The 24,454-nt window shown below is 36.1% G+C and overlaps 2 protein-coding genes across 3 annotated transcripts; one reads left to right on the forward strand and one right to left on the reverse strand.

The window, feature by feature from the left end:
• Nucleotides 1–5,684: 5,684 nt before the first annotated feature.
• Nucleotides 5,685–13,409, forward strand: LOC133857409 (uncharacterized). Of its 2 annotated transcripts, XM_062292670.1 has the most exons (14): nt 7,281–7,530; nt 7,623–7,739; nt 7,904–8,211; nt 8,689–8,762; nt 9,063–9,222; nt 9,356–9,380; nt 9,533–9,622; nt 10,063–10,234; nt 10,322–10,395; nt 11,330–11,399; nt 12,041–12,112; nt 12,192–12,325; nt 12,786–12,859; nt 13,035–13,409. In XM_062292670.1, the coding sequence occupies exons 3-14, from the start codon at nt 8,022–8,024 to the stop codon at nt 13,088–13,090; spliced, it is 1,191 nt and encodes a 396-aa protein (XP_062148654.1). In that variant the 5' UTR covers nt 7,281–7,530; nt 7,623–7,739; nt 7,904–8,021; the 3' UTR covers nt 13,091–13,409. The 2 variants fall into 2 exon arrangements, with proteins under 2 accessions (XP_062148653.1, XP_062148654.1); XM_062292669.1 differs by lacking the exons at nt 7,281–7,530; nt 7,623–7,739 and adding an exon at nt 5,685–5,860.
• A 3,685-nt stretch (nt 13,410–17,094) lies between these two features.
• Nucleotides 17,095–23,569, reverse strand: LOC133856957 (probable ADP-ribosylation factor GTPase-activating protein AGD14). Its single transcript, XM_062292026.1, has 14 exons — nt 23,340–23,569; nt 22,737–22,844; nt 22,189–22,250; nt 21,982–22,069; nt 21,814–21,875; nt 21,640–21,736; nt 21,001–21,456; nt 19,339–20,013; nt 19,085–19,246; nt 18,900–19,004; nt 18,721–18,801; nt 18,086–18,260; nt 17,919–17,964; nt 17,095–17,744 (listed from the first exon to the last, which is right to left on the reverse strand). Exons 2-14 carry the CDS (start codon nt 22,833–22,835, stop codon nt 17,606–17,608), a joined length of 2,247 nt encoding a protein of 748 aa, XP_062148010.1. The 5' UTR covers nt 22,836–22,844; nt 23,340–23,569; the 3' UTR covers nt 17,095–17,605.
• Nucleotides 23,570–24,454: the final 885 nt, after the last annotated feature.

Here is a 24,454-nt window from a genome sequence, read left to right on the forward strand (position 1 = left end):
AATCAAGTGGTTTTTGTCGATACCTGATAAAAGTTATACCCTTATTGGATTTGGTAAAATGTATTAATTTAAATTATACATCCTCTCAAAATGATGATGATGATGATGGTGGTGGTGCATGACAACATTTGACTAGACTATTTATTATTGGCTCTTATTATTTGTTTTTTTTTTCAGTGAGGCTCTTAATTGTTTTATCACGTGATACTTCATTATATGTATCATTCATCTTAAAATAATGATGTAATTTGAAAAATGATACGATTATTAATAAAAAAAAAATATAAACCACTTAGAATGTAAGAGAGTACCAGTCTTAAAATGTAACTGAGAATAATAATAATAAGCTTAGATACTATTAGTTTAGAGAGGGGAAAATGCAGGCATATAATAATCGTGTGCATTCATTATTCGCACATGTTCGATATCCGCATTTACAAATGCGGTTAGCAAACCCTCAATCCGAATATGCGGATAGCGTTTTTAGAGTACACGGATGCGTTTAATAACCACATCTGCATTTCCTTTATATACAATATATATTTAATTAAATTTACTAAAATGACGCCGTTTATATTGTTGTTGGATTTCAATGGTAGGAAACTCTTCTAATTTGTTATGATGTAATTGTCTTATATGTTTTTTGCCCCCAAAGCCTCGGCTGTTGAAGGATCATTAATGAAAAGGAATGACCATCGCGAGAGCCGCCACCACCCGTCCACCACAATCCCGCACCACCACACTAACTCCCATTTGTTTCGACTCATTTTCCAAAGCATTATCCCAGTTACACTTGAGCCAATCGGGGGATGGTTTGTTCCATACCGAAGGTGACAGAAGATGTAATTGTCTTATACGTTATTCCTTTATTATTATTATGTTTTCAAATATTTTTTTCCTCCACCATTATAGATAGATGATGCAGAAGCAGAATAATGTATGACATGAAAATTTAATGGCAAAATTATTAGAAAGTGTGATCTAAATAATAGTATTCAACTATAAATAATGTCTTTTTATATTTACTAGAAGCAGAAATTACAACTTGAAGGTAAAAATCTTTCATTACCTTATATGCGAATAACAAATAATAACTACATTTAATAAACACAATAACCGCATGGACAGAGATAATAATTGCATGATGCAGATACGGATATTATCTAATAACTGCCTCCGCATCTTCACCCTAATATTAGACTTGGTAATTTTTAGATGCTATTGGTCTGGATACGGGGAGGGGGAAGTATGAACATGTACATTATATTAAGATTAGTGATCGCAATGAAATTAAATTTAAAAAGAAAAAGAAAAAAAGGCTTAAGACACTGAGAGTGGGCAGCTGGAATTGCTTCACTGGATTTTCTGTCTTGATGTTTACTTTGTTGCTGGAATGTCCTGCCGGTGATCATTCTACTTTAATTTACTTTCTCTTCGATTGTCATGCGCTCTGTTTTTGTTTCATTATTTTGGTTCTTATCACGCCATAGTGGGGGAATTGAAGGGAAAAGGAAAAAGGTTGGTGGGAGGTCACACAAAATGTAGGTAGTACTATATATACTATTTTTTTTCACGAGTTATCGAAGTATTATTATATGGAAAAACCTGCCATGGGAGCTTCTATGATGACCCTCTTTCCTCTCCTTGATCATATCAAAGCATTTTATAATGAAAAGCACATGTAATAGTCAAAGTTGGACAGTCTATCTTATTTAGGAAATTTCATCACTTTAGGATCCAAAAATTGTGAAAAATTAAGGTTGTGTTGTGCTTGTAGGGCAATTCATGATGCTCAGCAGCTGTTTGTTAAAATGCAGAAGAGGGACCTTGTGATGCGGACGGTGATGATTGATCGGATGAGAAAGGAAGGCGTGGCGCAACTTGTGCGTCCCAGATAATTAAGGTTGCTATGGTGACCTTTGTTTATGCTTGTGCAAAATTTCGGCCATGCATAATAAGGGTGGGTAAAATATTCAATTACCTACTGACCTTTGCCAAACCGCCATCGATTGCCTGCCATCTCTACCTACTTTCGGTTGTTGATAGTTGGAATAAAAAATTTATACCGACATCGGTTTGGTTCGGTTAATCAGTAAAGTTATTTTTTCGTCGATTAACAAAACCAAAATAACCGAATTATTGGATTAGATAGTTTTTGTAAACTTTAGGTTATTATATATGTACACATATGTTTATCATTATCTTTATCTAGAGAATGATTAACCGGTTCTCATTTAATTTTATTTATATCAGTAACAAATTGTAATAATCTAAGATAATGAATATGTTAAGGGTGTTCATAAACATGTTCAATAAACACTTGTTTAGCCCAAAAAAAAAAAATTATTTGGGATAAAAAACAACTCATTTGGCCCAAAAAGATACTTGGCCCATAAAAATTAACCGAATTAACCAAAATTGGCAAAATTAATATATATCAATGTAAAGTCGGTTAATTAACTAATTTAACCAACTTGATCGGTTTTGTAGGCAAAAATCGGTTTACTAACACCAATTTAACTAATACCCAACCCTATATGCTAAGAGTGGGAATGTCATGACCATGCAAGAAATATCCTTGATAGAATGTAAAGATATTAACAAGTTAATTATATTTTTTTCTAATTATTTTTATTCTAACCTTAAACTTTAATCTTGTCCCTATGATTCTGACATTCTGTGATCTAAAATCTTTGTTCCGCCGCTCCCTTGAAGCGAGGTTTTTCTTTCTTATTCTTTTACTCAATCGCATCACCAATCCTTTAATAAAAAAATAGCCGCGAGAAAGAAAAATAATAATAAAAAAAAAATAATTAGAAAAAATAGTCGCAAACTCGGCTATAATTTTTTCTCTCTTTCCTGACATGCAGGTGTTTAGTGGGCCCATTAAAAACATGCGTTTAAGCTTTTTAAATAGAAAAAAAGTATATATGAATATTATTCAAATTCGTTATGCGAATCACGAGTTTAACTTTATGAAATTTTTAGAAAGTTAAATAAAATGTAATTTACTTTTTTATAAAATAAAATATTATTCAGAATAATATCCAAAACAAACACACTGTAATAATTCTGCATGCCATCCCCACTGCATGCCATGCACCAAGAAAAGTTTAATTTTTTATTATGTCAATTATATCTCTGAGTCAAAGTGAGATTGTTTTTGCAGAGGATAAAGTTTTTGTTTTGAATAAAAATGTACGTTAAGAATTACATGTATTAGTTATATAAATAACTATTAACTGTATGTGATGATGGTTGGTAATTATCTATTTTTGATGGCGGTGCAGTTACTCAAAATAATTAATCGTATAAGGCGGTGTAGTTAGCCGTTAGAGACAATAAACTCAAATCGCCAAGGTCTGTACAATCCTAATTATGAGGTTGTTTTTGTGAAGAATAAATTAAAATTTTCGTTCAAATTAAAAATACACATAAGAATTATATTTACTTATATATATATTAGCTTAATAAATAAAATTAAGGGTTAAATACCCCATTGGTACCTGAGTTTTAAGTGTTTTAAATTTAGTATCTCAGTTTTATTTTGTATTATAGGTGATACCTGAATTAAGGGTAAAAACTCATTTATTACATCTGTTAGATTTTCCGTCCAAATTTTAACGGTTCGCCAAGTGTCAACCACTGAGGTTGACATGTTGACACTATATATATTTAAAAAAAAAATAAATCTTTAAAAAATAAATTAAAAAAAATGAAAAAAAAAAAAAGAAGAGAAAGAAGAGGGTTGATTGAGCCACCCCCTTGACCAAAATGGGGGTGGCCGGTCACACCCATGGTGGCTAAGGCTCTTCTTTCTCTCTTTTTTTTTTTTTTCATTTTTTATTATTATTATATAGTGCCACATGTCAATCTCATCTGTTGACAAGTGGTGAGCCGTTAAAATTTGGATGGAAAATTTAACAGAAGTACCAAATGAGTTTTTACTCCTAATTCAGGTACCACCTATAATACAAAACAAAACTGAGATACTAAATTTAAAAACACTTAAATTCAGGTACCAATAGAGTATTTAACCCTAAAATTAAATGAAAACTTTACAAACTAATCTAAAGAAAACTTTATCCCATTAAAAATTTTCATGGCAAAAAGAAAAAGCCCTCGAAAACAAGATTGCCTTGAACCATGCTAAAATATTCGTTGTCATAATTATATGGGTAGAGAGATTACAATAAAGTTCCTTCTATTATTACTAAAAACACCATTAATTATTATGTTTAAGCATGCACCAGACCATATACTTTGGCGGTGAAACTGAAACATGAATGAATAAACATCGATCTCCCGCCCAAGTAACACCTCGAAGAAAAAACGACCAGAATCCCCACACGTCACCAACCATGATTTTATATATATATATATAAAATGTTTATTTCTCTTTTCTGTTGGACTCTTGCTCTATTGCCTATTGGCAGTCTTTATGCGGTGTGTGGTTTATTGGAAGAAGTATACAAAGAACATTGACGCACGCAAGGGAGTGTAGTACTGTGAAAGCATGGCACTGTAAACACCTCGACATGAATGAATTGGAAAACAATTTTTCCAACTTAATTTAAAATTGAAATTTATTTTAAAAAAGACACATAAAAATTAATTTAATAGATTAAACTAAAATAATTTCCTCCAACCTCTAATGCAGAAAATTGCCAGTGCCCAACATGGTTAAAAGGAAAGTATTAAGTATTAGTGCGGTATTAGTATTAATTAGCATCCTAGGAATTGGCAATCGATTAGCTTCATTCGGCCGAATATATTAAGTCAAAAACATGAGAAACAAATTGAGACGTCAAGCAATTTGTTGCCCAAAATTTTAGAGAATTCATATATAATTTATTGGGAAATATATATCTTATATGGGTTATTTCAAAGGTAATTTGGGCAACAAATTGACGTGGATGGTGAGGGTAATTTTAAATGTGATCATCCCGTATTTCTTTTGTGTCTTTAAAAATTGACGTGATGTTTAAAATAATAAAAAAGTATATCATTGGTTTATATGGTTGGTTTAAATGACAAATTGTTCATTGTGGTATTAAAATGAATTCAAAAATTTATGTGGTTGGCCTAATTTACGAATCGCTCACGGAAGTCAAATTCTGTTAAATTTTTTGACAAATTCAGTTAGATGCCACATCAATGCCAATAAAACGGCGACACGTGTTACTCTTAATAAAAAAATATAATTATATAAACTTAAAAAATTATTATTATTTTTTTTTTAAAAAAAAAAAAGTGAAAAAAAGTAAATCGGCAGCCACCCCACCCCAGCCCATGGGGTAGTGGGCGGCCACCCCTCTCCTTTCTCTTTTTTTTTTTTTTTTTTTTTTAAGTTTCATATATTTATACTTTTTTAATTAAAGAGTAACATGTGGCACTATTTTATTGGTACTGACGTGGCACCTAACAAAATCTATTAAATTTTTTTTAATGGAATTTTACTTTAATGAGTGATTTGTAAATTAGGTTAACCACATAGATTTCTGAATACGTTTTGATACTATATGGAGCTATTTGAATAATTATTGAATCAAGATCTAATAATGATTTATCACAAATTTAATATTAATTTTGAAAAGAAAAAAAAAAATTACCTTGAAAGATACGGTCGGAAGGGGGATATAAAGCATACGGCGGGAAAGAAGAAGCAAGCAATGAAAGCCAAGTAAAAACCTCCCGAAAGCAATCTCTGTCTCTCTCTTTCTCTGCGCAAGGACCATTGAAAGAGCTTAAAAGAAAAAGAAAACTGAAAATCTCCCTCAGTTGTGTTCTTAAGAGAGATTGAAACGGTGCTTCTCGAAGAAACGCTCATTGTCCTCGTCTTAGATCATCTCTTTTACAGGTATGTATGCCTTTTCGCTTCAAAATCTTGCATGTCTGTGAAGGCAAGTTTTTTTATTTTTTTATTTTTTTTTTATTTTTTGGGATGAATGAAAAACTTTATAGAATAATGTGAAGGCATTCTTTTTCACAATGATCTTTGATAATTCAAAGTCGTAAGCTATGTTGGTGACAGTTTATGTATATGAATTCCTACATTGCCAAATTTAATTTGATCTATCAGAAAAAAGGTTTTAAATTGGACCTGAGGATCATCTTTAGTGATCCAAAACATCGGTACTCCTTCTCACGTCCATAGTTTGATTCGTTTCTTTTTCGTTTATTTTATTCTCTATGGCATATTTCAAATGCTTTTGCCAGCATAGTGCTCCGTTTGGGTGCTGAGAAACCGAAAAGGAAAAGAATATAAATAAACCAGAATTTTGATCCAGATAGTTCTGAATCTGATCATTATCCTTTGTAGGCCATTAGAAATTCATACAAAAATACTTAAAATATAGTTATCTCTGTATTCTTCTCATTTATGTCAATAACCAAACAATTTTCAAGTAATATTTTGAGTTATTCAACAATTTCTCTACGGAGGAATAGATCAACAAAGAATCAGTTTGCTTTCTTTTGCAGTCTCTTTTCCTCTGCTCCACGAAAAAAAAGAAAAAGAAAAAGAAAAAGAAGATTAAAATAACACAATGCTACATATCAAACTTGTATCCCTAAAAAAATGATGTAGCTATTAAAATCACTATTGAAATTATAATAGACCACTATTAAATTTTTTGATCCAATGATAATTTTAAGAGCCACATCAATTTTGAAAGAACACAAGGGTGATATGTTGCATTAAGCAAGTGTAAAGACTAAAATAACTAAGTATCTGTTTGGGTTTACGATTTTAAAATAACGATTTTATAATGTACGATATAAAAAATAATAATTTTTTGCATTTTCAAATCATTTATTTTTTACAATTTTATTTAAAATTATAATTTTCATAAACAAAATTACAATTTCAAACGCAACCTTTCCTTGTGCGTACCGGAAACTAATTCTGTTAGCGCACTGAGTCGGTTCGAAAGTGAGGGTATAATCGTCTTGGAAAATTGTAGAGTTTGAGGAAAGAAATTCCGGTGCAAAAGAGAGGAATTGTACACAGCAAGAAAACAGCAACTTTATTAACAAACCTGAAGGCTAATGCTTGCACGCATCCCGGGGGAGCTTACCAACTCGGTGAAACTTGGATTCTTCTTTGTTCAATCAGGTGTGTGCGTGTGTATTTGTGTGTACGTGGGTCCCAAACACTCACCTCTGAACCTGGGAACTGTCTCACTCACGCATGCCTGTGCTGATTTCACGGCTCTGATTAGATCCATCGAAGTAGGAACGCATGCCAAGCCATATCAACCAACGGTCCCGCCGTGCACTGCACGTCTATACGGTTATAGAAGAAAATATTTTTGGATGTCCAGTCCTCTCTGTGATTTTCGGGGTGCAACAAGAACTCCGAGGATCATGGTCGCACATGATTAAAACCTCGTCAGCTTATTTCCTCGATGAATTTCGTTGGGTCAGAGATGAACAACAAAATTACCCAATACTCTAAAATGATGTTTCCTCTCACTAGTGTTGTACAAATGAGACTTACTCTTACATTAATAATGGAGCTGTTGTTTGGTAAGTAAATTGTGTACGAGCTAATAATGACTTTTTGGGTTTGTTTACCTTTCTTTTGGGGGTACTGAACGACTGATACATTTACTTTGCAGATCTAGAACAGCTGCTTTAGTTAGTAGAAACAAGCACGTTGCTATTTATGATCTATGCCTTGGAACAGAGGCCTAAAACCAAAAGCAGTACAGAGCTTGTAGACTTTTTTGCGTGTGGTGAGCTTAAGGACAATTAATTAACAAACCCCCAGTAACTAAAACCATAATTAGCCCCATCTATGAATAAAGTAGAGACCCAACTCCAGTTTTGACGTTTAGGTAACGGTACATAAATATGCCATTGCAATTATGACTAACTCAGCTCTATCCTGCAAATGCAGAGAAAGAGAAACTAGCTGAATGAAGAAATCATCCCCTTGATTAGGGATTCCCTATTCCTTTGCTCCATTTTATGCTCTGTGTCACTGAGAGCATTGCCGCCGGGTTGAAGTTGTAGAAATGGAGAGTGGTGAAAGCAGCAGCAATGAGAGGCACTCAGTATTGAAGGACTCCTCGTGGTTTCGCCAGTTCCGCAATGGCTCCAATCCTTGGATGGCCAGATATGTCTACGCCTTGATTTTTCTAGTTGCAACTCTTCTAGCATGGGCTGCACGGGATTATGGGGGCAGCGCCTTGACGGAAATGGAGAGTAAGATTGCTCGAGAAACTTACATGTCCTCATTTTGTTTAATTTGTACATTTGTAGATATTGACGTGTTTGATCAGAGGTTCTTAGGATTTTCAAGCCTGTCTTCTACGTAATGAGAATTGCGAACATAAATTTCCTTCTCAAGGCTGCAAACTGGGCATCCTTGTGAGCAATGAATGCCATTGGATCGCACATTTATAACATCTAAATTTGAGAAGTCACATTTGAAATACATGTTCGACATGTGCAAACTTATCCATGGTAACATTGGTTACAAGGAAGAGGATAATTACACAAATTTACTCTTTCAATTGTCTCCATGTGAATGGGGGTGGAGTTTTAAAAGGAAAGCTCTTTTGGCCTATGCTTTGCACTTAAAGTTGGTGAAGTCCTTACTCAAGTAAAACAGTATAGACCATTTTGATCATTTTTTATGCATCATTACAAGATATTAATGCACATTTGGTGTTGGTTCAGGATTAAAGGGATGCGAAGGTTTAAAAGACTGTTTGGGTGCCGAAGGAGTTCTGCGAGTGAGCTTGGGGTGCTTTGTATCCTTTCAATATTGAGCATGGAATTCACTTTAGTTCTAAATAATAGCTTCTCTTAGGATTTTCTGTTAGATGAAAAACGGCTCACTTTATTATCTCTGATGAGAGCATAATCTGAATCAAATTTATGTCGTCTGGATCTCACAACTATGGTGTCCCTAAATTGATATGTGCAGCTGTTTACCTAATTTTTTAAGATAGAAGCTGCCCTGTGTTACTTATTGGCTTTAGTCCTGTAATCTTCAGATTTTTTCTTTTTCTTTTTCCAAATAGATCAAGTGAGCCTTAATACTATATCAGACATTCTTTATCACAATGTTTCTTTCAACGGCTGGTACCTCGAAGTTGGAGGAGCCTAGAAATTCATGGCATTCTGGATGGTGGTCTGCCAAGATTGTCATGTGGATTGGCTTCACCATTATCCCTTTTTTGCTTCCATCTGCCATTATTCAGCTCTATGGTTAGTGCAATCCCATTTCCCAGAAAGCCTCTAGTTTTTTCTTGAATTGATTTTAATGATATATCTCCAATTTGTTGCACTTTTTAATTGGCCAGCGTCTTGCCTCTGACACAATACTTTTTCTTTTTGCCAGGGGAGATTTCACATTTTGGTGCCGGGTATCTATGATTCCTGTTATATAATCGTGTCTTCAGATCATGTATATAGAATGTGCTGTACTGGGAGTTGAAGATATAAGCATTTTCATCTCAATTGAGTCACTAAAATTGTTTAGAGATTTTTAAAGGAAGTTTTTGCAAATCCTTTTCAGGGTATTTCTTCTGATTCAGCTGATAAGCATAATCAGTTTCATTATGTGGCTGAATGATTGTTGTCAATCTGACAAGCACGCAGAAAGATGGTAAGACTCTTCATTCGAGCAATCATTGTTTCATGAACTCTTTGATGCATCGTCATATATAGTTAGTTTGCTTCAGATATTATTTAATAATGTAAACTGAATTTACTTTATACTCTTCGTTTGTGTGCTTTGTAGTCTTGATTGATAGATTGTTTTTGTTTAGACATTGTGCCTCCCTCAGTGGGGCAAGTGCTCAGACAATAAATATGCTTTTGTTGTTTTACTTGATAAAACTCAACAAATTCATGAACAAGTCCTTGATATATCCAAGATAGCATGTGACTAAAGGAGTTTAAGGTGTCTTATTTAATAAATTGTTTGCTGCCAATTTCAACTGTCACACACTAGTTATTGCTTTCTTGCAAAATGGAATGTAAATGTGTGGTCTTTTGGATATAAAAGCAATAATTACCGGGTTGCTCATCTCATCATCGCTGCAGCCAAATCCATGTGATGTTACTGGCAACTACTGCCTATGTTGTATGCTTAGTGGGGATCATTTTGATGTACATTTGGTATGCACCAGACTCATCTTGCCTCCTCAACATTTTCTTCATTACCTGGACCTTGGTACTCCTCCAACTCATGACCAGTGTCTCTCTTCACCCAAAAGTGAGTTCTGAAAATCGTTAAGCTGTTCAGTTCATTCATATTCTAACCTAATTTGTTGTCAGAATTTCTAATCTTTTGCTGAAACAGGTGAATGCTGGCATATTGACACCAGCGCTCATGGGGCTTTATGTGGTATTCATCTGTTGGTGTGCAATTAGAAGGCATGATTTCTAATCGTTTGTTTCTTTATTTAAGTAAAAGTTATTGTTTGATGCTCTGTCCCCCTTTATAGTTCTCAACCTCCCAATAAAACATGGTAGTTTATCTGAAAGCTCTTTTAAATTGCCAATCAAGACTCATGGTTGGGGAGTTAATGGGTATATTGGGGAGGGCCCAAAGTGTCTCGCTTCTGACATAAATGAAAAGGCAAATGATAAAAAAATAAAAACTAAGGGATAATTACATTTTTCTCTCATGAACTACCAAAAAATGCGCGATGCTCCCATGAACTACCAACTATACCAAAATAGGGAATTCAACTACCAAAGACATTCATTTTCCCCCCTTCCGTCAGTTAGAGGGGTTAAAAGAAACAGTCGACGGGTCATGTGCCGTTTTACATGGAGGCATGTTGGAAGATGGTAGTAGTTCATGGGAGAAAAGAGAAAGATGGTGGTAGTTCATGGGGGGAAAAGAGGAAGAAAATGAGGGTAAAGCGGCGTGTGACGGTAACGTGACCCGTTGACCATTTGTTTTAACCCCTTTGACTGACGGAATGGGGGAAAATGGTTGTCTTTGGTAGTTGAATGCTCTATTTTGGTCGAGTTGGTAGTTCATGGGGGCATCGCGCATTTTTTGGTAGTTCATGGGGGGAAAAGATAATTACCCCAAAAACTAATAAAAAAAAAAGGTTAGAAGTGGTTAACTCACCCTTCCTAAGCTAATATTATCTCTTCCAAAAAGACGTTGCCCTTGAAGTCGGCTCCAGAATCTAAATTCAACATCCAACTACTTAAACAAAGGCAATTGAATTCATTTAAACAGAATCTTTGTGTGGGCTCATTAGTGATTTCTGTTTATTTATTGCTTTGGAAAAAATCTATGTTACCTTGACATCTTCTCTTTTATTAAATTTAAAACATTCCATGTTTACAGTGAACCAGCAGGAGAAAATTGCATCAGGAAAGCAGACGCTACAAACAAAACAGACTGGCTTACGATCATAGTATGTAGTATTTGGTTTCTTCACAAGTCTTTTTAATAGTTTGGAACTCAGGCTTTAATGATAGTCAGCTAATGATGAATTTTGTTTGTGATATGTGCCTTGACCCTCTTGATTTTTCATAAAAGTACTTTAAAACTTTTCATAAGTGAAGTGCTGATTTTATTAAATATTAATTGTTTATTCCGAAAATCCTGCCATTGCCTCTTATCAAAATACTTTTTGGTTGGTGCATCATCTTTCAACCACTTTGCTTGGCAGCCCAGTGTTATTATCAGCATAGCAAAGGTGATTTTATTACTAGAAAAATGTACCACTTTTTTATTGAATGCGATGGAGACATAGACCTTGAAAAGCACTCTTCGGTTCTATCACTTTAACTTCAAGGCCAATAGCTTATAGAAGCTTACATGTTCAAGACGAATTAAATTGTTAATGAAGTTTTTGTATTTTTTTTAATCTAAAACACAATATAGAAAAAATCTCAGAGAAGTTTTGCTGATATGTAATAAGTTATAATCAACCTTTAAGTTTGGCTAGCATATTTAATCCTACTCTGGCAAGCTTTAATTTTCACAGTTTTCATTGCCACAATTCCATGCTCCTTTTCTCCCAGTGTGACAATGACTGTCATATGTTGACAGAGCTTTGTTGTTGCTGTACTTGCAATTGTCATTGCGACATTTTCAACAGGCATAGATTCCAAGTGTTTTCAGGTTTGCTCCATATTCCCCCAATCAACCTCTAACTGATTACCAACATTTCCTCCCAAGATTTATCTGACAATTGCTGCAGTTCAGGAAGGGTGAGACACACACCGAAGATGATGTTCCATATGGTTATGGCTTCTTCCATTTCGTCTTTGCCACAGGAGCAATGTACTTTGCAATGCTATTGATTGGTTGGAACACCCATCATGCCATGAGAAAGTAAGTTCTCGTATTATTTTTTTGGTCCATTAAATGGTTGTTGCAACAAAAACATCCTATTTCTGATGTTAATAAATCCAATGACAAATACCAACTAAGATGCCACAAAGCCTTTTCCATTAAATCATTACCATTAAATTGACCTTTATGTGATTCCCATAAAATTCCCAATTCTTGTCTTCTTAACAACACACATTCTCTCAGTTTATGGATCATTGACAAAAATCTTTTTCATGCTGTGTAAAGCAATGTCATACCCAAAATGTAGAACTGTTGTCACTAAAATTATATCACTTGCCAAAGTACCTATTACTTTTCTTCTTCCTTATGTTTTTTTTTCCTCAGTTAAGTTCATTATTAGCAAATTTACTATTACTTCAATCTATATGCTTCTTGGCAACATAAGTTTGAACATGGCAAGTAAATGAAATGTTCCTCCCCCTTGATCTATCTTCTACAGGTGGACGATTGATGTGGGTTGGACCAGCACATGGGTCAGAATAGTGAATGAGTGGCTGGCAGTCTGTGTTTTCTGTAAGTACTTTAACAAACACCAAATGTCAAAAGAATTGGATTAATTATAGCCATTTTGGACTACAACGTTCTGATTTATTAAAGTTTGTCACAGCAAAGACAGTATTCTTAGTGTGTGTTTTGCTTGACATAATTGATGGGGCGCACTTACAAAAGATCAAATATGTTTTTGCAGTATGGATGCTGGTGGCTCCAATCATATGGAAGAGCAGACAAACAGCTGATACATAAAGCTGTTGGAAAATTATCCAAATCTTTTTTGCCATTGCCCATTCATTTACTGTTCACATGGGAATCCTTCACCCCTTTCAGATAGAAAAGGAATTGCAGTATAGTCGAGAAGTCTCAGGCCAGAGCTTCTTTTTTTTTTCTTTCTTTCTTTTTTTTTCTTTTTCTATCCAATCCTCTGTGTCTCCATGCAAAGGGTAAAGAAAGAAAGCACACATTATTTATATTACCTGAGAGATGAGATCCATCTTATTAGTTGTAATTACAGTACTGTCAGAGCATAATATACATCCAGTGGAACCATAGAGCTTTCAGATGCTAATTATGAATTGTCTTTTTCCATAGGAAAAAAAATAAAATAAAATAAATTAAGAAGAAGAAAGGAGGGGGGGGGGGGGGGGGGGGGGGGGGGGGGGGGGGGGGGGTCCATGATGGGTTGTGATAAACTGATAAAATTTGTTTCATTGGTTTGAAAAGTCAACTGCTGATCTCAATTGTCAATGTTGAATGTAGAAAATTCTAGCCTACCAATGGAAATAAGCTATTCATACCTCTCAGCCTTATTGGTCTGTGTAAACGGCGTTGCTCCTTTCGTCGCTGCCAGTCTGCCACTGCGCACTTCTCTCTCTCTCTCTCTCTCTCTCTCTCTCTCTCTCTCTTGCCAATGCTTCATTTTTTTTAATTTTTTTTTATTTATTTATTTAAATTTTAAGAATCTTGGAGGTTTTCGTTAGAAATCAAGAACGATGTTGCTCCATAAATACAACATCACAAATAAGTAGAGGAAAATCCTTAATCTAAACCTGGTTGGTCTAACGACTTAATTTGTGCACTGCTTAATTTATGTTCCTTGTACGGACCATGTCTAGAAACCATTCAGTATAATTTTAGCATCATCTACCTGCTCTAGCAGCTCTCTCTGTCAAAATATTTTGAAAACCCAAATTTCTACTAAATTTCACGCTCTTCCAAGTCGCCACAGCCTCTGCTACACACGAGTCAGATATATATATATATATATATGGGTTTGTGGAGTACATTGATGCCAAACATTTTTCCTTCATAATATCTTGCTGTTACCCCTATTCTCGTCTTCTTCTTATTTTTGCCTACATCAGCATCCTGGTTTATTTTGATAATTTCTACCAGTTGCCTTTCCCATCTCATTATTCATAGATGTTCATTTGTTCTTTTTGTTATTCCTTAAGATTTGTCTAGCCTTTTGGAATAGCTCAATGGATTCTCTTGCATTTCTAAGTTCTAACTAGGTTAGAAGGATGCAACAAGTCAGCTCCATGAACTACTATGTTTCTTTGAAGCCAAATTTTCTTGCAACCGTCGCCACCAACTCTAGATCATCACCATCATCATCATCTAATCTCTCCATGAGCTTTCCAAGAATCCTTAAGAAGTTATCTTACATTTAGCCCAGACATCTTTAGGCGAAGAATAACTCCAAATAATAAGACCAAGCGTCTCTGCTTCCAAACCACAACTAAAACAAAATGGGTCTGGAATTATTCTTCTCTTAAAGAGATTTTCATTCGTTGGAAGAAAATATTATTGCAGACCCTTCCATAGGAACATCTTTACTACGAGTGGACCACGAATATTTCAGATCTCCTTCCACAAATTGATATCAGTTTGGGTATTTGAACAGAACAGCCTTGTTTTTTCTGCGGAACTCTTCCTTTTTCGAGATGATAAGCACTTCTGACATGACTGAAAATTCTCAATTTTTTGTACCAATCCACGTAATTTGATCTTGTTGTTTGTTGGGACAAATAGTCATACCAGATATGCTTGTTGCCTCCCATTGAAAATTTCTTCTATCAAGAAAACTTTCCACCAGTTTGGAATCTTCATCAATAAGTTCATTTACTTTATAGCATCTCTATCAAGAATCCACGTTAGAGATTGGACCGCATAAGAAATAGGAGATTGTAGCCATTTTATCTCCCCATATTTTATTTTAATAGAGTTCTCGTTCCCCACCATCCACATTAATCTTGCTTTTAGTAAATTATTTGTATTTCAGATACTCGCATAAGACGAGTTATGCCCATATTAGATTCCAGAAAATTGCCATTCTCATAATATTTTTTTAAAAAAAATATATATTTTTGTCGCCAATGAGTCGGGGTTGTGAAGCAATCTCCACCACTACTTTGCCAAAAAAGCTATATTGAAACTTTCTAAATCTCTATATCCCAAACCATCATGAAATTTTGACATCCCCATTTTCTCCGGCTCATCCAAGCAATTTTTGACTTCTTTGTCTTTATACCCCACTAGAATTTCATCATCATTGAATTAAAATTTCCTTGTATAAAGTTTTAGGCAATCGAAACACACTTATAGAATAGGTCGGGATAGCCTGACTAATAGCCTATGTTGACATAGATTCTGGTAGGTGACATGACGACCAGTAATTCACCGATATGCTCCTTCTTCCAAACCTGCAAGTGAAAGCTACGTCAGGGGATGCCGACAATCCCGCTCCGATGCTTAAGTAAGTGTGTTGTTTGAGAGTAAATGCTCAGAGTAATGTTAAGGAGATCAGGAGTATACTTCAACCTCTCAAAAGATCCTGGTATTTATGGACATTAAGGAGCAGTTAAGATAGTTCCCGGTATATGCGAGAATCGATAGTTGAAGAAGACGTGACTTCAGGTGCACGGATATTTCGAGTTCCACGACCGCTTATTTCGGATGCATGATCCTTTATAGGTGACATGTCATTGGTAAAGCTTCGAGCGCACAATCTAGTTTTGTATCGTGCATCGTATCCTTTAAATCCCGGGTAACCTCGAGATATACGCGGACGTAGGTGTCACTGGGTACTCGGGTCGGCTTCCCAGGTCGAGTAGTCGGATCGGGTGAACTGGTTGGACCCAAGTGATCTTGATGGGCTTGGATAGATTAATTTTTCTTGAATCGTTATGACCTGGTTGGGTGGACCCGATGGGCCTGGTGTTTGGGTTGGGCCTGGTACCCGAGGAAGCCAATATTCTCCCTAACAGCCTTCAACAAAATTTCGTTACCCACTTGTGATAAAAAAAAATTATTTCCACCCATTTATTCTGTTCCAATCTTCCCCTTAATGTAATGCACCTTTAACGTTCCACACGGCTATGAATGCAATTTTCAGGCCATATTTGCGCAAATTTAACGTTCCACACGGCTGGGAAGTACATCTGAATCATAGTATAAAGACCGGAGATCCTGACAGACAGCCCAAAAGTTTGGGGTAAAGAAGTGTGTTTTTGGCAAGACAATAGACATGGGTCCAGTATTTGGGCCATGTGTAATTACTGAGCCTTTTATACTAGAGACCGACACGTCTGAAAAGGGGAATTGGGGTCGTCTGAACACAAAATAGGAGGACCATTGCCTACAATAGTGAAGCTATTGGGCCAACAAAAAAGGGGCGATCCACTTACTCTAAGGAGATGCTAGCCATAGTGGAGGCAATTAGGACTTGGCGGCCGTATTTATTGGGCCAAAAATTTCATATTTAGACCGATAAAAAAAAAAAAACCCTTAAAAAAAATTAACGGCAGAGGGCGGTCACTCCATAACAACAAAAGTGGTAAAAGTGGTATCCAAATTATTGGGTTACTATATATAAAAATAAATAAATAAAATAAAATTTTATTTGTTTACAAGTATGAAATCTTGTGAGTCCAGGTAGAGCAAATTCACGCGACCCAGGAGTAGGCTATACTTCTGGAGTCGGCTCAGTAGTTTGAACACGTAGTCAAACTCGGCTCTACAGAATATGGCCCATAACATGTGTTCAAGCTTTGATTTTTGTTCACCATCACTTGGTTTTTTCAGAATAAGATAGTTTGATTCAGATCAGCCTCCACAGAATAAGCGTTTCAGAGTCTGATCCAAGATGTCATGATTCTTTAGAGTTCAATCACCACATATTAGATGAAGGAATAATAATAATAAAACTGTAACTGGAAGAAAAATCATCTCTAAATTCAGTAGTAATAGAATACAACTTAACTCCCCTATAACATAATTTATTTTTTGTTTCATAAATTTCCAGACTCCAAGAGCTCACCACAACGATGAAGAAATCGCAAAATCATACAATACAACAGAGAGAAATAATACAGCTTCTAGGGGCAGCAAACAAACACATGTATCACCCAATGAACCGCTACAGATACCCGCACAAAATATAGACCCGGCCACCCGGGTCTCCATGGAGGCGGCCTCCTTACCTACTTTAGACCCAGGTCTCTCTCTCTCTCTCTCCCCCCCTATCTCTGTCACTCTTCCCCCTATCTCATTCATTCTTTTACAGCATCAAACAAATCTTACATGGCCATGTGACATTTGACTTTTGCCCCGGGGGTGAAGAGAACAAATCTCTCCTTGGCCTGGATAACTCAAAACTACCACAACATAGACACCAAAACTTTACACCCAGCAACTTTGACAGGGAGCAACAAGATGATGCTTGACCTAAATTGGGTCAGAAAGGCTTTCCTTTTGCATATTTTATCCAAATGGGTTACCACCAACAGATGAGAAAGGATTTGGGGTAGCAGGTGCTGAGAATCTGCCAGCCAGCTGCTGATCCATATTTAAGGAGCCAAAAGCAGCCCCGTCATTACCAAAGCCCCCTACACCTTGATGCCTGCAAAGAACCTCAAATAAGTTATTACACAAACACAATGCAAATCACTGCCAATCAATTAATTAGCAAAATAATCTACAAACTCCAGAGGAAGAATACACATCCACATACTATTGATATCCAACACAATCATTTTAAACACTAAAATTAGGTATAAGAGGCAGTGGCGGTTACCTGGAATATGGCATGTTACTGTGTACTTGTTGCCCCATGTATGCATCTAAGGTTTTCAAAAGGCAGTGTTCAGCACATGGAAGAACATATATATATATATATATAAGAGCAGAAAAAGTATAGGCATGGAAGGAAAAAAAAAATTCAAAAAGAAAAAAAGTATATACTTGGAGGCATTGCTGATGCGTAAGATGGTGCCTGGGGAGGCAAAGCTGGTGCATAAGGTGATGCCGGGGGCGGCATCCACGCTGATGATGGAGTGCCAAAGCTGGACGTACGCATTATGCCTGAAGCAGGTGGGACATTTGGTAGAGCACCTTGGAAGGATGCCATGGAAGGAAACTGCATCACGAGAAACACACAAGGAAAGTCTGTAACTAATGGATGAATTTTTTTCTCAGTAGAAAAAGATGCATCAGTATTAGTTCCACCTAACAGATCGAGTGAACTGTTATCTTATTGATGAAGTAGATGAAGCTTATTCTTCTCTTCTTTTTTTTCCTTTTTAATAAGATCCAAGTAGACCAAAATGAACAGTCAAAATTGAGAACTCCTCAAGTAATTAGCCATCTCCAACTTCCAAGTGAAGGATCATATAGAAAAACTTTTCCAGTCTAAACTAAATTAACTATCCAAGCATCCTGTTTATAAATTTTATTACCAGCTAAAATTGCCCTTTCCACAAGTCTACCCAGACCAGTTAACATGTTCAAAACAATTCACATAACGATTAATCCAAATAAGACCAAGAACAACCAGTAGCAATGAATGGGATCAATTCGAATGAATTAAAATCGCATACTGTTGGAGCTTGAACTAGAGGAGGTTCACTGTTGAAGTCAAATGGATTTGTAGTTTTTGACTGTTGAAAATTTGGCACTGACTGCAAGAATGATTAGAAACTCCAGCATTAGTGATGTACTTAAGGGGTTATACATCTCATTGCATCAAAGACTTAGTAAGACGGTGATTCAATTTTACCATTGTTGCATTGTATTGCATATTGAACCCCATACCATGGGGTGGACCAGTTTGCCATGCTGGAACTGGTGCAGGGAAGGGTGAATAGGTTGCAGCGAAAAGATCCTGCAGATGCATCAGGGTTTATCATAACATATGTAATCAATATAGATGTAAAATAAAGCGCAATAAGGAGACACAATTACCACAGGAAGTTCTTTTCTTGAGCTTGCTTTAACTTCCACAACAGAAGGTTGTGACACATCACCAGAAGCGGGCACATGTGGCGGTTTTGAGACAGCTGGGGATGCGTGTGCAGCTGGATTACTTGAAGGGCCTTGTGCATTAATGTTAAGTGATGAATTCCACTGCTACCAAATTGCCCACAAAGCAACAAGGTGAAAAACCACTTTGTAAGAAACTATAATAACAAAATGTGAAGACCACACCATAAGCCCACCTGATTGCTTGTACCTACATCAACCGATGTTATAAATTGTTGACCAGTTGACTGACTACCAGTAGCAGGAAAGAAAGAAGGTTGTTGATGCTGCATATGAGGCCCTTGGTCAGAACCTGGCACTTTGACAACATAATTGCTACCATTGACAGGTAATATCGGCGTCAATCCAGGTGAAATTGCTTGTGCACCACCAGGGGGAAACATTGACAAACTACTTATTGGTGCAGCAACAGGAGCACTGGCAGTAAAAGGTACCGCAGGTGTGTTCCCTACCGGTGCAACAGCTGAATCACCAGTAATAGGTAATATTGTTGTGTTGCCAGTGGGTGCGGTTGTAAAACCAGAACTACCAGGAGTTCCAAAAACATGACCAGGTACAGATGCTGAGACTGATAATTGTGATAGTACAGATTCCAACGTATTCACATTCGAAGGAGCTTGAGGTACTTTGGCCTCAGGGAAAGCATCGAAAGAAGCCCAATTATTGTCATTGTTAGAAGTTGTTGGATGTGCGGTGGGTTGAGTCATTGAAGTCTGTTGTGTTTGTGGAACGGCTGCAGCAACTGGAGGTTCAGGATCAGCATCAAAATCAATTAAGCTTCCAGTATTCTCCACTTTGACTTCCACAGGATTCCCATTACTGGATCCCAAGCTACTGGAAGATGCGGTTCTCTGCAATTAAAATCAATAAGAGAATAGGTCCACATTTTTTCTTCTAAAGAATTTAAAGAAAAATAAATTTTCCAAGTGAATAACATAGTGCGGATTTCTAATTACAGAATTTAAGCAGCAACAGCTACAGAAAAGCATGAGAATTTTAGAATAGATAAGTAAAACCAATATATGTAGAATGGTGGATACTGAAATCAAATCAAATATTCAATCACAAAGGTATGAAATATCCACTGAAAAAGAAAAAGAGCTCATGCTAATTTTCAACTGTTAATGCTTGAGGAATATGGATCAAGAGGAAGTTGCTAATTTTCAACTGAAATCAATGTTACTGAAAGCAGAGATAGCCATGATACACATAACAACCTGAAATGAGCTAACCCACGGCCAAAATGAACTCTTATGTTGTCCGCTTATAATTTGGTTATATTGAGCTACCCAGATTCCAGTATATAATAGAACAAAGCAAATCCAATTTTATCAAGTAGGTTCACAGGTTTGAGACAGATTATATTTTCTCACTATAGAATTTTTGTTTTTTTTATTGATGAGTTAAACATGGTGAGTCTTGAACTCAATAATTCACCCTCCACCTTATACATGAGCTAGTGCCAATGAGCCACATTATAGACGAGTCCCAAATAGTCTAGCAATGAAGCTGTAGAAAATGCCTATTTTGCATTTCATATGTTACTTGACTGTTTTTAATGAAATCAGGGGAATTGACAAACTTAACAGGGTTTAAATTGATGGTAGTGGTTCAAACACCATAACAATCAACCAAAAGCTAATATTATCTTGATGGACCTAAAGGAATAATCAATAACTAGTGAAACCATTACTCCCCAATTAAAAAGTATGAGCAACTGTGGACCATAGAGCATATCATGGCCCAAAAATAGAAATGAGAAACATGAACTAGAACTTTAAGGACTCAGACATATATCCAAAAATGATGATAAAGGCAGCTTTATCAAGAAGCCTCACCAGTGTATGTGCAGAGCCATCAGCAGCCCTGCCACCATTGGCTTTTGGAGGTTCACTTATGCGAAGAGGTATCACATTCTCACCCAAAATTTCTCTTACGGGCCGCACCATAGGGGGACTGGACGAATTTACATCTTTAGGTCGCTCAGGTGATCTGCCTTCCAGTTTAGAATCTCCACCAGATTCCCTACGGTCTTCGAATTTCCTCCCACTTCCAAATCTATCATCTCGGCGCCAATCATTAACAACCTCAGGACGAGCAGGACTTCTCCTAAAATCACTAAATTGCCGACTTTCTTGATCATATCCAGGACTTCTTCTTTCTTCATAACTCCTTCCACCAGGACTAGACCTATCACTGTAACGGCGTTCATATGTATCCTCATATGGTGGACTTCGAGACCCTCCTTGATATGCATCTGTTCTCCTGTTTTCATAGAAGTCTTCCTTCTCACCCTGTTTGATACACAATGTAAAAGGAGGAAAGAAAACACTTGAATAAACAGATCCAATGACATCTAAAACGAATTCCACAATGTATTAGTAAAAACTATCTTGTAAATTCATTTCTAGTACTCTTATATGTGTAACTTCAAATACAAATTAATGTCAGATATTAAAAAGGGTAAGGGTCATTACCATCTTCCCCCTTGGAGGCTTTTCATAGTTCCTTTCCCCTGTATATCTTCTATCCGCATAAACATGCTTAATAAAGTCTCGAAGTTTCTCAACATTACTGGCAGCAAACTTTTAAATCAGTACAGGAGCATCTTTTACATATATAAATAAAGCAGAATGTAAATGAGTGTCAACCTGCTGTCAGGAACAGAATGACGCTGTGGATCCCATTCTTTAAAATAGATCTCCTTTGCACGCTGTGAATAGAAGATAGAGATGAGACCGATACAAGAAGCTGAGAAGATAAAAAGCAAAGGGAAAGAATGTTTCATAGAGATTAGAGAAAAAGTGGTGCACATCTACCTGATTTCCCCCTTCTTGAAGGGCAGTAACTTCTTGTGAAGAAAATTTGGCCATTGATACTGATTTTACTCGATGTGTGAACTCCCGACTGAAAATTATCACATGTAATTAATAAAGTGCAAGTATCACATCAAAGGAAATTTATTTGCTCTCGCCCTCTGCATCCCCCCCCCCCCCCCCCCCCCAGCAAAAAATATCAGCACTTACTGTATTCCACTGCAGTTTGTGCAAACAAATGTCCAGAAATTTGTGCAAACATATTGAGGTCCCTGCTTAGCAGAAAATAAAGTAAGCACCAGTAAAACAAACCATCTAACTGCTTTTCCTTTAAGGAATAGCTTAAGCATAAGCATTCTTTGCACGCCATAGTATTATCTCCAATACATCGAATATGTGATGCAGTAACTCAAAGATTGAAAACAGCAAAAGTGTCAAGCCTATACATCTCAAGCAATAATATTAATGAGAACCAAACAAAACTGCGCATAGATTTAATGACTTGATCATTGCAGTTAATTACATTCAGCGTAGTTATTTTCTCACTATTTCATGGAAAGTTATTTACTGATACTCCACGTTATTTTAACAAAGACGACCAACAACTAATCAGAACTAAAACAATGACAAATGTATCCCACAATTGATAGCACACATCCAATTCCATTCACGCACAACAAGATACAGCAAAGGAACTCTAAAAATTAACACCCTGGGAAATAAATTATCTCAGGAATTAGTTATTATAGATAGCATACCAGACTGTTACAGTTGATACATCTCCGATTCTCAGGAAGTTTGAGAAGACCCCGAATAATTCGTTCGTTTTTCTCATCCTCCTTCACTCTGTTAGCCATTCCCACTTCCTACTCCAATTAAAACCAAATTTATAAAATAATATTAGTAACAACAACAACAACAAGAAGTCAAAGAATCAGAAAAGGGCAAACAATAAGCTAAACAACACCGGCTCAAATTTTCCCAAAACGACACCCGAGTGACCGACAAACAATTAATTCAATAATCCTCTGTTTGGCTAATCGGGAAACTAAAAATGATACACAAATGACTTCCAATTTTATTCTAACAGTCACATAAGGCACAGTTGAGTACAGCTTCTTCAATTTCTCAGAATCAACCGAAAATGAATAGTAAAAAGCAAAATTGAGAATCAGAATGATCACTTCTTTCTCTACGTTTCCTGGGCTACAAATCAGAGCTCATATCAAACGACATGGACGATATCGAAATTCGACCTTCTGTAACGACGGATCTGAGAAATCCGAGGTCGATAGGAGTCGAACGACACAAGCAGATTCAGGAGACGTGTTTGAAACCCTAGAAAGTTGACCTGAACTGACCTGAATTTGGCGCAGATGAAGAAGTGCTTCTAGTTCCGCAGCCTTTCCAGCTGAAGGTGATGCCCGAGAGATCCGCCACGCGCTTTGCGCAGGTACGCGAACTCGCTCAGCGAGAGACACAGAGAGAGAGAGATAGAGAGAGACAGAGAGTCCCAGATCTTTGTTTTAAAAGTCGATTGGTAAACTTAACTACGAACTATGGACAGCTCAGATCTTAATGCGATAATTTACGGTGTTCTCAGACATAGGGGAGCTCGTGTGGCCGTGTCCTAAATTGACGGTGATGGTCTTTTCTTTGCTTGAAGTCACAAGGATGGTCTATGTTCATACAAGGCGACTGACATAGCTGATTAGTCGCCCTAGGCTGTTTGCGGAATTACGTCAGAGACTGTTTTGACTGCCAAATCCAAAACGTCTCCCATTAAGTTTTTTTTTTTTTTTTTAAAGGCACTTCCAAGCTAGAGGCAAGATACCATGTGTATTTTGGGTAACGCATAATATTAGAGATTACATATTTATTGTAATATATATATTTATTGATGCAGCCGTATCAATTAATTTTTAATTTTTTTAAGAGAGTTAATTAAAGGGTTGATTGACCACATTAGGGCTAAGGCCTAACCATTGATCCAAAACTCCTAAAAATGTTAGATACCAATTTAATTAAACTTTTAACCCTTAAGATGAAAGCATGATATCAACTAAATACCATCACTATTAATAATATTTAAACTATTTATTAAAAAATACAAAAATAAAATTAAAAAATTTCATATTATCGTAAAATTTTTGTTTTTTTGGAAGATAATATTAGAAAAAGAGAGATGTAGAGAGATTATGGGCAACGGCTATAAAAAAATCTAAGGGTTTTATCTTTTTTTTTATTATTATTTATCAAAACAAAAATATTAACAAATAACATAAACAAATACCACTTCTAAAATCACAAAAACAGTTTTTACCTATATGTCACATTATATGACTTTTTTAAATAAAAAAAAAATACGAAATCAATCATTGTGGTTGACCTAAATTACAAATCGCTCTACGTTGTATCAAAGTGAACCTAAAGGTCACTGGGGTGGCAGACTGGTAGTCCAACCCATTTCTTTTTC

This window comes from Alnus glutinosa, chromosome 14, assembly GCF_958979055.1.
Source record: "Alnus glutinosa chromosome 14, dhAlnGlut1.1, whole genome shotgun sequence".
Lineage (NCBI taxonomy): Eukaryota > Viridiplantae > Streptophyta > Magnoliopsida > Fagales > Betulaceae > Alnus > Alnus glutinosa.

Coding starts and splice junctions, on each gene's coding strand:
- LOC133857409 (XM_062292669.1), top strand. CDS start 8,022: ATGGAGAGTGGTGAAAGCAGCAGCAATGAGAGGCACTCAGTATTGAAG. Junction 12,113..12,191: donor TAGATTCCAAGTGTTTTCAG/GTTTGCTCCATA, acceptor CAATTGCTGCAG/TTCAGGAAGGGTGAGACACA. Junction 12,326..12,785: donor ACCCATCATGCCATGAGAAA/GTAAGTTCTCGT, acceptor TATCTTCTACAG/GTGGACGATTGATGTGGGTT.
- LOC133856957 (XM_062292026.1), bottom strand. CDS start 22,835: ATGGCTAACAGAGTGAAGGAGGATGAGAAAAACGAACGAATTATTCGG. Junction 22,251..22,736: donor GTATCAACTGTAACAGTCTG/GTATGCTATCTA, acceptor TCTGCTAAGCAG/GGACCTCAATATGTTTGCAC. Junction 20,014..21,000: donor ATGGCTCTGCACATACACTG/GTGAGGCTTCTT, acceptor TTTTAATTGCAG/AGAACCGCATCTTCCAGTAG.